Consider the following 14,385-nt stretch of genomic DNA (forward strand, 5'->3'; position numbering starts at 1 on the left):
AAAAAGAAGAAAAGAGCTGAAATAGGAAAACAGCTACTACTTACAACTACTTTAGAATTGCAATCCACTACTGTACTGTAAAGTAGGTTAAGCTTTTATTGTTGTTGTTTAGCTAATTTTCTTTATGAAATTTATTTTTCTTTCTTTTCAGTTTAGTTTTGTTACATTTTTTTATTATTTATTTATTTACATTTTTATTATTGTTGACATGTTATTACAGTTACTCCATTCTATTCTTGCTTTCTCAAATCAAGTCTTCTTTTCCAGTGAAAGGGATCATTGAAACTTCTGTCACCTCATTTATATTCTGCCCTGGTGTGGACGTTAGGTCAGCTATACAAGTAACAAACCCTCTCTTTGTGACTCACAACACAATTCTGGCATTTTGTGTTAGTTTTTGAAAGATCACATTTACTGACACTGAAACACCACCACTTAGAATGATAAAGTATTTGCACTTTTAATACATCTCCACAGATACTTTGTCATTTTCAACAACAAAGTAACAGAACAGCAAAACAACTCAACATAATGAGACGGGCAACAAGATTTAGGACAGCTCGACAGCATGCCACAACTAGAACCAAAGCCTCTTCTTCTTTGCGATTCCAAAAACTTTTTTTTTTAATTACAAAAAGCTATAAAAATTTCCATGACATAAAATACTGTACATTTCACAGGTCAGCATAGTTCTCCCCTCCCCTAAAATGTATCTTATAAAGATATTTACATTTGGTAATGTAAAGTCAGCAAATCCCCTTACAAAAAGTATTTTCCCAATGAGAACAAAAGCAAATTCTTCAGTTTCAATTTTTGATTGAGACTTTAATATCAAAACACACCATTTTGGAACAATCTAGAACAGTTAGTTGCACGTGCAAACCTGAAAAAAGAAAAAGTGACAATTAAAGAAAAATGACCAGATGGTTTCAGCATCACCTTCGAAAAACATTCTGGGCCAGAGGCTTAAAGAAATGCTTATTATATCCGTTTTGCAAAATCAACAGAACACTCATCTAGCGTTCAACCAGCATCTTCTGGAAACCCACTACAGCCAATGAACACATTCAAATCCAGTAGGAAGATGTTAGCTAAGGGTTACAACAATGTACAGGAGTGGACCCGAAAACAATATCCGTGACCTAAAGAAATCTGCTTGAATGAATTTTTCAGTGTTTTCTACATACTGTAAATAAGAGGGATTATTTCCTGCTGCAGATCAATACACATTTGGTACTCTAGCTGGTTACAGGCAGACAATGTACGTTGGACTGTTTGTGCTCATCAGTGCAACAGGCACACACTATTTGTATGATACACTGACTGATTGTCAGGGTCTTTTCATAAGACTTTGTTGACAATCAAAAAATCAGCTGTAGCATTTAGCATAATGAAGCTCCTTTGGCCACGAATGTTGTTAACATATAAGTGAAATTTAAAACCCTGCACAAATGATCCTCAAGCTCAGAGCAAAACTTTACGTTCTTAGACGCTACATCGTCATAAACAAAACGCAACGCTCCACGTTTAAAGCAACACTACAAAAACAATGCCCTGCATGACTTGCATGACTACCCTCGCTCCATCCAGGAAACTAAATTTTAGTCAGCTACAGAAAAAGAAAAGAAGAGAATGTGAATCTAGACATTTTCCAGCACAGGTAACACCCACACTACCTCTTGTCTTTCTAATCCTTTTGTTTTTAGACGTACTCCTGCTTCAGCTGTGAGGCAACTAATGTTCAGCTTGGGTCACCAAAAAAAGCAATACAAAAGAAAATAATGCCACACAGTGCCACTGTTCTGCTTCTACTTTTAGCCAATGTAAAAAGTGAAGTGAAAGCATATTGATAGGCTGCACATCAGCCTTGTTGGGCAGCTGTAAATGTGGTCAGCTATGAGACTAAAAGACTATTGAACCTTAAACCTTAAGGTGCAACGTTGTGATGATGTATTAGCTCTGTGTACTCGCTCGGTAAACAGCAGTCTTGTACTTTTAAAGTCCTATCATCTGTAGTACAGCACGTGGACTGTAAAATATTTAAAGTTTTGAAGCTGAACCCACACTTTCCTCCGGACAAACTAAAAGGAATACAACAGTTATTGGTGGGTTGCTGACGCAGTCAATCAAATCGCTCCACTTACATTTTCTACAACATAGAAGGTTGAAAGAAAATATTCTTTTTAAATATAGAAAATATTTCACGCTGAGATTTTAGGGGCTTTAAAACAAATATAAGCCATACATAATTTTAACTTAAATTTAAAAAAAAAAAAAATATTTAAGTAGGATCTTTTAAAATTAGCTATCAAACAAAAATACATTCCGAGTTGGACTTTTTACAGGTTAAAAATAAGCCTGGCAGTGCCCTCTGGTGGACAGAGTGTGACTGGCGCTGACTATGATCTCTTCTTTGGCATTTCTTGTCATTTATTGGTCAAACCTGCGGTGACACTGCTGATATTAGCATTAGTGGATTTTTAAGTCATGTTTAGGAATAAGAAAAGATTCCAATATTGATATACTGGTCAATATTTGTTTAATATAAATATACACATATATATTCTTTTTTAATGTTAGTTACATTAAAAAAGGGACAATAATGGGTGTCGTTTTTTGTTTTGTTTCGCTTTAATTATCCAGCAATGCATTTCTCAAACTAGTTTCTACTCTGCTACATGTACTGAGAGTATTGTATGGAATGGAAGTTGGAGCACAGTCTCCTGCAAAAACTCTAAATTAAATTTCTAAATTACCCCAACGCCTTTTTCTGCATCAGTTTTTTGGTAAAAAATTTTTGGGGGAAGATATACAGCAATACTAAGACATGTGTAATAGGCTGACATCAGCAGATGATCAGCCACCTGCAGCAGGTCAAGCTCTAGCTGATCTAACTAAGCAGTGATAGGCTAGCAATGATATCAACCGGAAGGTATGGATAGGAATGAAGTCGAAGGGACCTGTGGAAACTCATCTTTTTGTATTCATTACTGTACTCGACATTTGGTGCAAACTGCAAACTCTGATAGGCCGATAATGACAGTAAACTTCAGCGAGCCCATATATCAGTCCTGCTCTAACTAATATCATGCTATCTAATTAAGTTTGCCCTAAAACCAGCCAGGTTATGGGCAAACCCTGGTTTTTGGAGCTTTTTTCTTTGTGTTTTTTTTTTCCAATCACCTTATTTTGCAGCCACCAATGGGGTAAGAGTTTATCATAAAATCACATTTTGTTATTTACTCTTCTTTTCAGCATGAAGGTTATTTGCCCTGTCGCCGGTTGCATTCATTACATTATTTCTACCTTCAGTGTACCTGCTGTAACAACACCAAAACAGCTCTGCAATACCTGCAACTGTTAACACTGCACTTATTATTTTGTCAAAACATTTAGAATAGAAAGTACTGTAACCCACACAGCTGTATTAATCCCCTGTTCCTTTCCAAATGCAAAAATATAGGCAGTTTTGTTCCTTGCCCTTGTATGAAAATATTTTTTTCTCCAGTTGGGCATCTTATTTCTTTTCAACTTACATATTTACAAGGTCACTCCTGAAAAAAAAAAAAATGGTGAAAACCAGTAGTTTTTCCTGCCTCCAGCGCTTATAGCTTATCTGTTTATAATTTCCTGAGCAACGATGGAGTGCTAAGAGGTGTCTCGGGATATCCAGCCACTTTCTGTGAGGAAGGTGAGAATGCGCTTCTTAAGAACCTTGTCCAGGTAGCTGGGCATTCGGCTCTTGGCGGGAATGCCCTGCCTTTTCTGCAGGTGATCTTTGATGATGATGGTTTTGACAGTCAGGTAGCGTGCCGGGCTGAGATTGAGAGAGTTGCACAGCACCTTCTCCCTGTCTGACAGCAGCTCGAAGCCCGTCAGATTCTCAATGGCAGCAAACTCACCATCTTTGCCCTCTTCTTTGATCCCACCTCCAACCCCTAGTCCTCCAGCAACGCCTCCTCCAGCTCCACCCCCGAGTCCCATCCCGGAACCAAGCCCTCCTCCTCCCGAGCTGCCTCGCTTTGAGGTGACCACACTTTTGTTCTCTTTGCGTTTCTCCCGTTTGTGGCGTGCTGCTTCGTATTCCGCTGACTCCTCCAGGCGTGTGATGCCGTTTCGGCGGTAACGCTGCAGCTCGCGCACCTTGGCCCTCAGCACTCGCTCTTTATGCATGTTCTCAAAGAACTCTTCAAACTCCCGATGGGCCATGAACTGGCAAAGCGCCCGCAGCCTCACCCGCTGCTCCTTCTCTTCCTTAGTGATTTTTCTTTTAGGTGTACTTGGGAGAGGACCAGCTCCCGATGCCGTCATGGATCCTGATCCGACTGCACCACCACCAGCCCCTGTCCCACTCACGCCAGCTGCACTTCCTACGACTCCCAACATCCCTGTTTTGTCCTTCTCCTTGTCCTTCTTGTCTCGGCCCAAAAATGAAGGCACCAGGTTGTAGTCACGAGCGATGTTCTTACGCCGCTGGCGTTCTCTGAGCTTACGCACATACATGTCCACATGGGCGCGCTTCATTTCAATTTCCACGTCCTCATCATCATAGTTGACACACAGTCCGCTGATGAGCTTCTCCGCGTCCTGGTCATACTCAATCTCATAGTCGTCACGTAGTGGCATGTAGCCCAGCTGCTGTTGCTCAACCAAGCTGATATCCAGCGGAGGGAGCGGAGTGGTCAGGCTGGGCGACAGGGGCCCCCCACTCGGGCAGGTGTGATCGGTCACCCGGTTTGGAATACTGTCAGGGATACAGGCCTTCCCCAGGTTTCCATGGATGTACATGGTGACATAATGTTCCATGACTTCCTGAGGAGTCCGGGATGCTCCGACATGATCAGCCATGTCCTCCTGAAAGGCCACAAAAAAGAAGTTGTTACTAAGAGGACACCTACACCATTTCTGATCACTGATATTCATATTTTATGCTTTTCAATTTTGGATTGTTTTTAAAATTAAACAAGTTAACTTTAGACATCATCATGAGATATTTGAAAATGTACATTTTCTGATGCATTATAGGGGTGCATAATTTTATCTAAAAATTTCCAAGTAAGTCAAACTTAATATAATTTATTTTACACAGACAAATATTCTAATACGCTACACATAAGCCATATGCACTTTGTAATTCACTTTAAATGGGGTTTTGGAGGTGAAGTGTAACTGGTCCACATATACTTAAGAGGGTCTGTCCATTAACAGATGTCTGTGCATTTTTCTGACCATTTGACACGCAAAAATTTATTTTATACTTGAGTAAATTAAACATCACTAGGTGGTGGTTGGTTTGTACCACAAGATCCTTGGTGGGATAACTCTGCATATCTGTAACATTTCCAGCAAACCTTTTGTGACACTATTCCACTCTTAAATGTTAGCCTTGGTTTTTGGCCCTTTGACCCCTGGGATAGGCTTCAACCCTCTCCTGACCTTGAGATGGATAAGTTGATAACAAAATAGATTGATACGCTTTTGCATTATGAAAAATGAGATTTGATTACAGTTACATTACTTTGCTTTTTGTGTTTAAACAGAACTATTCTTTCTTTTCCCTTTCCTCTTCTTCTGACTTTGTTTCAGGGGGCGCTAAAGCAGATCACATCTCACCCTGTCCCTATAGTCACACCAACCCTCTGCATACCCTCCATCACTACATCCACAAGCATCTCTGTGGTCTTTCTCGTGCTGTTTTCTTTCTTTTGTGCTCTTTTTTGTTAATTTTCTTATAAAAATAGAGTTTTGAATGAATGTCTAAGCTAAAGTAGGCACTAAAAAGCACTGTGACTCAAGGAGTCGTGGGATATTATGGAAAAAATTTAACATTTGTGTAGATTCCATCAGTCTGATATCAAAACAGTTGGTCTTTCGTACACATTTAATTCAGAGGTTGATACACTTTACATGTTTCTTTAATATGCTGCATTTTAACACAAGTTTCAGGTTAGGTTTCAGTTAATAACGAGTTAATTACTACTTACTACATAACAATATAGTTTTTCCTTACTTATTTGCTTCCTGTCTTGTCCCTTGTTGTTTTGTGACTCGGAGCAATACAATTATTGAATCATAATTATGATTATTTTTCCTTTTTATGCCACGTATTGTTAACATTCTACGTTTCTTAAAGTAAAGTGTAACACTATTCTCACATCTATTTTATTCAGGCTTTTCTTCTGTTTTTAACGTCTCGAAAATTATGTACAACGATAACAACGAAAATAAGAAGAAAAAATCATTTTTATCTTAAAGGTCATTAGCGTTATTCTTATATTATCGCTACAAGCCTACTGCTATTGTTTCCCTTTTCTAAGCACTAGGCACAATGAAACTCCTATGAGTTTGTAAAGAAAGCTCTAAAGGTCAGAAAAATAACTTAAAAAGTGATGTACCCAGTTTCCAAATCCATACTGCTCGATAGCATCGAGTAGCGACTGCTCTTCCCTGCTGGTCCACCCTCCTTCTGCCTCTGGACCCCAGAGAGAGAACCGACCGCCGTCGACCTGCTGGTAGCCGTGCCATCTCCGGTGATTACCGATTTCAGCGCCCGCTGAGAAGCACTCTGGGCACAGCTCGATATCAGGGCACTCGGTGCAGCGAAGCCGCAGGTTTGTAACATCTGCAAGGCAGTTAACGCAGTACTTCTTCCCCAAGTCGGCCATCTTGCCTGGCGTCTGCTTCTTGTTGTTGGAGGCAAACCTTCGCGCCTGCGTACAGCGAGCCTCGCAGCGCGAGCTACTCACATCCTGCTTATAAATATTAATGAGAATGGGTCAGGGCTCCTGTGATTGGTTGTCCTGCTTAGTTTCCAGGACAACCGAAACAAAACGAACAGTTTCATTGACCACAGAACTGCACGAGCCTTATCGCTGTATACAAAGTAAATATTATTTAAAATGGACAGAGAGGCGGGAAAGGGAGAAAATAAGGTAAGAATTCACAGTGACAGAGACACAGAGGAGAATTTTATTACTGTTAGTGGGGATAAAAATGAAGCTGTCTCAGCTGAAATGCCCACATCAGACCCTGAAGAAAAGCACGGTGATAGCGGGAAAGTCACAGAAGAGTCCCCTCCTGAAGAGGCCGCCACTTTTGAACCAGAAGCCAAAAGTGAAGATGAGCTCTGCACTGAGTTTGATGTGATGAATAAAGTCAAAGAACAGCCACTGTCCCAAGAAGAAAGTGTGGTTTCTGAGATGAACAGCACTTACCACGATGACGCTCACAAGCTACAGCCTGAGACCCAGGACACGGAGATCTCCAGCCCTCTACACCACGAAGATGAAGAGGCTGAAAAAGAGGGAACCACATCTCCATGTGCACAAAAACTAAACATAAAGTATAAAGAATACAGACAGCTCCTCCAGAAGCTGTGCAAGGAGCGAGATAAGGCCAGGCATAACAGCAGCCAGCTGCAGATGAAACTGGCGCAATACTTCAAGAAGGCTGGGGACAGTGTCCAGCTGGAGGGCGATAAGCCTGTGTCAGAGCAGCTGCAGGAGTACAAGAGGTACATCAACACCCTGACTGACCTGAAGCAGCAGCTCTGTGCTGAATCAGAGGCAGCCCAGCGTCAGGCAGAGGACCTGAGGCTACAGTCCGAGGAGCAGCTGGGCAAGGTTGGTGTTGTTTTAAGGGATTGTGTTTTTTACATTAAAGCACATCCCATATTCACATCTGCAGTAGCACAATAACAATTAAACTTCCAGCCTATTAAAGCTTCAGTCTCCCTCGGTATCTGGTAGGTCATAGATGATGTGATTTATTGTTGTTTGGTTTAACTCCAGAGTTCATAAAAACTGAAAGAAATGAGATGGGTCTGATTTCATTAAAAATTCTGTCTCTGTTTTTTATGCTTTCAGGCAGAATCCTTTTCTACTACTCAAAAGTGTCGTTTACTAATCAGTAGTTGTTTCACACTTCATTGTTCCCCACTCAATCTTTATCTGCATCCCACTTCTGTTACCAGTGTTGGGCCTGGAGGGGGCAAATACTGGCCCTACTAACCCCTAACCCTACTTTAGTGGAAATTTAGTGAAAGCCCCAATCAGAACCTTTAGATACATCTGCATCTAAAGGACAAAGGTCACTCTTTCGAGGATGCTAATGTTTACATTTTGGTTCTAAAGAGGAGTGAAAGAAGCCATCTATGTCCAACTGTTAACGACCCTCTTTGAACAGAGGGGGTGGGTTACGACACCAACTGTCTGCCATCTATAATCCATTTTTGACATCCCTTCCCAGGCGCCACATGATAGTGTGAGGCAATATCTCCCAATGGTTTCATCCAAAACCTCTGCAGATATCACACACACCCTAGCTCATGTGGTGAGCCACATAATCAAGGGCTTAAATACTTCTGACTCTCCATTTTTGATCTTAGAACTCAAGAAGCTTATCGAATGAGAGCTGAATCATCTTCAACAAACTTAAAGAAGTCCAGTCGCTTTTCTTTCCAAGCTCCTTAGCTGACCCCCTGTGAACAAGCACTTAACAGTTGAAAAGAAACACACTCCGCCCTAAAGCGGGTTTTATAACTTCTGCCTTCGTGACTCTACTGGTGTTGCTGTGGCATAGCTTTTGTCATCTGACAGGATGCACAGGTTTGCCTGCTTGCCTTAAACTGACCATAACCTTGACTCCGAATCTTAACCCTTAAACAAGTCAGAAGGGTTGTAAAAAACTGAAACCTTTAACCTTTCATCAAGCAGATGGTCTAAAACTTGCTAAGACTTTAATCACTCACTCCTGTTGCTTGTAAGATGGATTTTCCAGAAAGCTGGATTCCACATTCTATCTGTTCTGCAAAGACACATTTTCAACAGGCACAATTTAGATCCACTTTTAAAAATAACAACAATGTGATGTAAAGTGTTTATGTGACTAAATACATTGTAGCTTTAAAAGAAAAAGAAAAAAACTCCCTCTCCAAACACGCTCTGCACTATTTAGGTGAAGTGAGAAACCCAAACAAAGAACAAAGTTTAGTCAACTGAAAAAGCCACAGTTTCTGTCAGGTACTGGAGTTTCATTTTACACTTTAAATGTAAATCCCCCCCAAAATTAAAAAAAACAAAAAACGCTGATGCTGATTGGCATGTAAGCATTATTTTACATGTCTTTGTACCTACTCCATCACTGACTCGATGACTCGTTTAACAGCTTCACACTTCTTTGTTTGGACACCAAACCCACAACACCTTTTAGGAAGAAACTCGTTATGTAAATTAAGATTCACAGTCTACACCATAAGGCCTCTTCTTACAGGCCAAACAGAACAATAGGATAGCTGCACTTATTACAGTCCTGAGAGATCAAAGTCAAGCTACAAGCAAAAAGAGAAATTCTGTGATACAGTAATGTCCAGTGTTCCTCAATTGACTGAAGCGTTATCAATAAAACATTTATTTCCCATGAGATTAGATTTGCTACAACTTTACTGCCATTGTTGAGAGTAGATGTGAAGAGAAAGCTGCACACAGTTACAGTGTGTCTTGCTGAAATGTTCAGTCATTCCTCAGCCTGTATTTAAAAAGGAGCCTTAATTACAGCAACAGAGGATTAGTTAAACCAGTGATCTTTTGTCACCTCAAACTGATGTACTTAGGGTACAAGAAAAAAGAGACATAAACATTTTCATTTGCTCACAAATATGAGCACAGTTCTGCCCCCGTTCTTGCTGTTCACAGTAACACCCACTGCAATGTATCTGCAAGAGAGGCGGACAAATGAGAAAAAGAGAGCAGCTTTTCAGCCTCTGTCTTCACAGGGGCACAGTTATCTTTTCTTGAGACTGTTTTTAGTGTAGCCTATACAGGCTTCTGTTCATTAGTGTTGTCCTTCATTTTAAATATGAATTCAACGTTAAAAGCACAAACAAAAATAAGTAGATTTTAACATCACAGTTTTGATATGGCAAAATTTTCCAGTTTCCAGTCATTGTGGATCAAAATTATTGAAAGACTTACAACCCTAATTAAGTTGATAACACTTAAAATTGTGTTATTTTTGTAATTGTGTGTGTTGGATCATTCTGTCCACCACAAAAATACGACTTTAATGGAATTAGTACAGTGCTCTGCAAGGGCAAAAGGTGATATATTTCAGTTCAGCAGTCCGATTAGCTGCATTTGAACCAAAAATCCATCTATTTGTTTGTTTGTTTTTGTTGACTTCATTTTCACTTCAAACATGGGTGAACTAGACACATAGATGTTAGCACAGTAAATGCATGAAACAGTAAATCATTTTTTATGTATTCATTATTATCATTATTTTTGCCTGTTTAGAAAAAGGGAAAAGCTTTTAAATGATACCCCGGTCTCTACAGGGAAAATGAGCACAAGTGAGTCACACATGCACACTTGCAGGGAAGCTAGATGGATGTGCAATGCATACTGAACTGTGCAGACACAGTGAAAGCTGTGGAAGATGCACAAAGACCGTTTGTTGAATATAACTTGAAACTAAGTACAAATCTGCTGGCAATTTAATAAAAAATACACTGAAAATACAGTGACTGTACATATAACCCTGTTATTAAAATAATTTAGCAAACTGTTAATGTACTCAAAAACTGTCTCATCTTCATCCTCAGGTGGAAGATGAATGGCGAGCACTGATGGCACTGAAACAGGATACAGCTGTGAAGATGCTAAGCAGACGCCTGGGTAAAGAAGCAGCTCGGGCCAAAGTGGAGGCGTCTCTGCGAGCTGAACAGCTTCGGCAGGACGAGCTGATCAAACTGCGGCTGAAGCACATCAAGTTGAATATGAAGGTTCGCAAGCTGGAGGCAGAGCTCCGCCGTGGGGAGGAACATGACAGGGACCCCATACAGATCCAGTTTGAGCAGCTGCAGGCTGAGAAGCTAGAGCAGAAAAAACAAGCCGAAAAGCAGCACGAGGGATCAGTAAAGCTGCAGAAGAAGATCAGCAGTAGCTTGGAGGTATGCTGACAAATCCATGGATACAGATTGCTTCTAATTTCTTTCATTATGAGCAATAGCAGTGATATTTGTTGTCCCTCTTATGTCAGTGCCTGTCAAATATAAAGGAGAAGCTGCACTGGTGCCAGATGGAGGTCAAGGTGAAGAGAGAGCAACTGACTGAGGTGGAGGCCGTGGTGGCTGGGAAGAGGGACCACCTAAACAGGGTCAAGCAAGAAAACAGTCGCCTGCACAGACAAAACCTGAGGTTGAAGGAGCAGCGTGGGCTGCTGGGCAACAGGGTCCTGCTGCAGGACTTTGAGGATACTGTGAATGCCTCTGACGAACTGGAGGAACAACTAGAACATCTGAAGTGCCGGCAAGCCGAGATCCTCTTCAGCTGTGGCGGGTGGAAAAGTCAATAATGACTAAAACTTTATCTTAGGTTTCAAAAAGCTATGAAAAAAATGAGAAAAGAACACATGTAGCTGACAAGGAGCTACCAGGAATGAGAACGAGCACTAGCCCTTACAGTTTGATTCAGTGTAGTGTCTCCCTGCCTGCATGCTGTAAAACTTGGAAAAACATAATCTGCATAAGAAGTCATGGTCGGGATTCCATGCATCCTCTCAAAAACAATAATCATCTTAGATAAGGTGACTCAGAGATGTTGAATGCAATCTTAAAAACATTGATAGAAATAAAGATACATTTTTGTGGACTTTTTGTATTTTAATATGAAAATTTACTTGCTTTACCACAAGGTTTTAGTGTATTTGTCCTGTGGTAAAGAAATAATTCATTTAATTTAATTTTACAAAGAAAACATAGTAGCGGTTAATACTGTCACCTCACAACTAGAAGGTTGTATATTTATAGTTCCTGGCTGGCTTCAGCTTCTGTGTGGGAATAATTCGGTGATTCTGAATTGCCTGTAGGTGAAGATGTGAGAGTGACTGGTGAAGTTTGTGTTCAAAATTTTTTTTAATATTTTTTTCCTTGGAATAAAATTAAATAACCAAAACATTCATGATCGATAAAAAAAAAAAAGATACAACATAGACAACAAAGATGAATCAGACTCACGGCCTCTTGCTCCAGGGTCCACTTCTTCCATACATTTAACTATGTGTATACTTAGTGTTGTTGGTGAGGTATGTCCCGTCATAATAAGTCTGATTCTCACATACACATCAGTTTGGTTCTGTAAATGCTCACGTTGCATTGAATATACTGACTCCTGACTTTAGGGAAACTCCCAAGAGTCAAGGGTTAAGTTGTTTGTTGAATCAAACAAAAATTAAGGATAAACGTGACCTCTAGATTAGACTACTGTAATTCCCTTTACTTTGGTCTCCACTCGGCCCTTCTTCATAGATTGCAGCTTGTCCAGAATGCTGCGGCACGCCTTCTGACTGGAACCACAAGGTTTGCCTCTATTACCCCAGTCCTTGCTGACCTGCATTGGCTCCCTGTCAAATACCGCACTGAGTTTAAAATTCTGTTGCTTACCTTTAAAATCATAAACAATACTGCGCTGTGCTACCTCACTGAACTCCTTAGTCTCCTTAGTCCATATACCAACAATTACTCTTAGTGCAGCCTAGATCCCGGCTAAAGACCAGAGGTGACAGTGCTTTTGCCCTGGCAGCCCCGAGGCTCTGGAACAATCTTCCTGCTGCTATTCGCGCCTCTGTTCATTTAAATCTCAGTTAAAAACTTACCTGTTTGACCGAGTGTTTTCAGTTAGTTAGTGCACATTCCCTATATTTTACCCTTATGTTATTTATCTTCTACTAATGTTCCACTGTATAAATACCCCCACCTTATATTGATGAGTACTCAGTAATTTTATCTTCTAAACTATGCTCTAATGTTTTATTTCTTTTTTTGTCTGTACTTTTTGGGGTTTTTTGTACTCTTTTATAGCCTTTTATCTTATATCTTATGTTTTAACCTTGTCGTGAAGCACTTTGGTGTACCTTCGGTTTTAAATGTGCTATATAAATACAGTTGTATTGTATTGTATTGTATAAACTAGCAATACATTTATTTATGGATTATAAAGACAAGAAGACTTTGACAGCAATTGTATGAAATCCATTGTTTAGAAACCCAGAAGCTCTTGATCAGAAGATTCTGGGTTTTGATAAATCAGTCTCTAACACTGCAATTTTACACTTAATGTAAAAGACCTGGTGTCACAGCAAGAGAGTTACATGATGCTGATAGGACAGTGAGGTGACTGTGTTTTAATCTTCAGGCACTGAACCTTCTTTGGGTCAGTCTTTTTTTTTTTAAGACAGAATCATCCTAGTGCATGCACATCTCTATAGGGTAAACCTTAAAACTGTAATTTAACACAAAATTTCAGTGAGGACCACATTTATTTCATTTGTTTGGAAGCTCCTTGTCCTTCCATATACATGTAAAAATCACCAGCACATATCTCCAACCTTTCTGCATACATTGAGAGTCTGAAGCATGGAAAACAGCACCAAGAGCCAGTGCAGAACAGAGTAGGCTTCACAGATAAGACAATGATTAAATCAGGAACAGTAGAAACTGCGTTTAAAGGACCTGGGGTGGAAGTGGGTTGCTAAGCAGCATGCAGGTGCACAGCAACTGTGGGCAGGCTAAAGCAGCTTAAATAACCCACCCTATTGACAACTGCATGGATAGAAGGATATCAGTTGATACATCATTTATTGTGTGACTGGCAGCTTATAACAACCAATGCCTTTTATATTAGAAAAAATGTATATACATCACACACATGCTGTCATGGACAGACACTTCAAGGCTATGAGAGACTTTAACCCCAGCCTGTCAATTCCTAATAAAATGACTTGATGCATGCTCAGGTAAGAAAATCCTAAAAAATTGATTCTGTTCATCTGGATGTAGCGTTTTCAGTTGGAGAAACGTTTCGTCACTCATCCAGGTGACTTCTTCAGTCTCAGCTGACTGCAGGTTTCCCCAACCTTAAAAAAAGTACAGTTGCATAATGACTGAGACACTGAATGAATGAACAGTGGGCTGTGAGGTCAGTTTCTTGCTCATTAATATGCAAACTGTCATGACCATTGATCAACAACCACTGATCAATAACCGTTGATCATGGTCATGATTACCATTCACAGAGAGTTGGGGAATGGCTGCAATCACAGCATTGTAAGATGGTGAAAGATGTAGCTTAGGCCCCCCTCCTTGATTCAGAGATAGTGGTTTTCTTTTCATGTAAATGGCCTTCTTGACTCCCCCACTCAAATCAGCGTTCCTCCCTGTCCAGGATGTGTACATCCTCATCATTGAAAGAGTGGCCACTGACCTGTAGGTGTAAATAGACTGCAGAGTCCTGGTCTGACATGTTAGCTTTTCTGTGTTGTGTCAGAGGTTGTGTGGTTTGGTTGGTTGTAACTCACTGTGGCTTACGACGCCAACTGTCTTCCACGTCT

The 14,385-nt window shown here is 40.3% G+C and overlaps 2 protein-coding genes across 2 annotated transcripts; one reads left to right on the forward strand and one right to left on the reverse strand.

The window, feature by feature from the left end:
- Window positions 1–439: 439 nt before the first annotated feature.
- On the reverse strand, window positions 440–6,701 carry tada2b (transcriptional adaptor 2B). Its single transcript, XM_003458180.5, has 2 exons — window positions 6,396–6,701; window positions 440–4,854 (listed from the first exon to the last, which is right to left on the reverse strand). The coding sequence occupies exons 1-2, from the start codon at window positions 6,663–6,665 to the stop codon at window positions 3,649–3,651; spliced, it is 1,476 nt and encodes a 491-aa protein (XP_003458228.1). The 5' UTR covers window positions 6,666–6,701; the 3' UTR covers window positions 440–3,648.
- A 163-nt stretch (window positions 6,702–6,864) lies between these two features.
- cfap184 (cilia and flagella associated protein 184) lies at window positions 6,865–11,713 on the forward strand. Its single transcript, XM_005463146.4, has 3 exons — window positions 6,865–7,622; window positions 10,601–10,948; window positions 11,038–11,713. Exons 1-3 carry the CDS (start codon window positions 6,900–6,902, stop codon window positions 11,350–11,352), a joined length of 1,386 nt encoding a protein of 461 aa, XP_005463203.1. The 5' UTR covers window positions 6,865–6,899; the 3' UTR covers window positions 11,353–11,713.
- The last annotated feature ends 2,672 nt before the right edge of the window (window positions 11,714–14,385 follow it).

The sequence above is a fragment of the Oreochromis niloticus genome, linkage group LG3 (genome assembly GCF_001858045.2).
Source record: "Oreochromis niloticus isolate F11D_XX linkage group LG3, O_niloticus_UMD_NMBU, whole genome shotgun sequence".
In the NCBI taxonomy this organism is placed as follows: Eukaryota; Metazoa; Chordata; class Actinopteri; order Cichliformes; family Cichlidae; genus Oreochromis; species Oreochromis niloticus.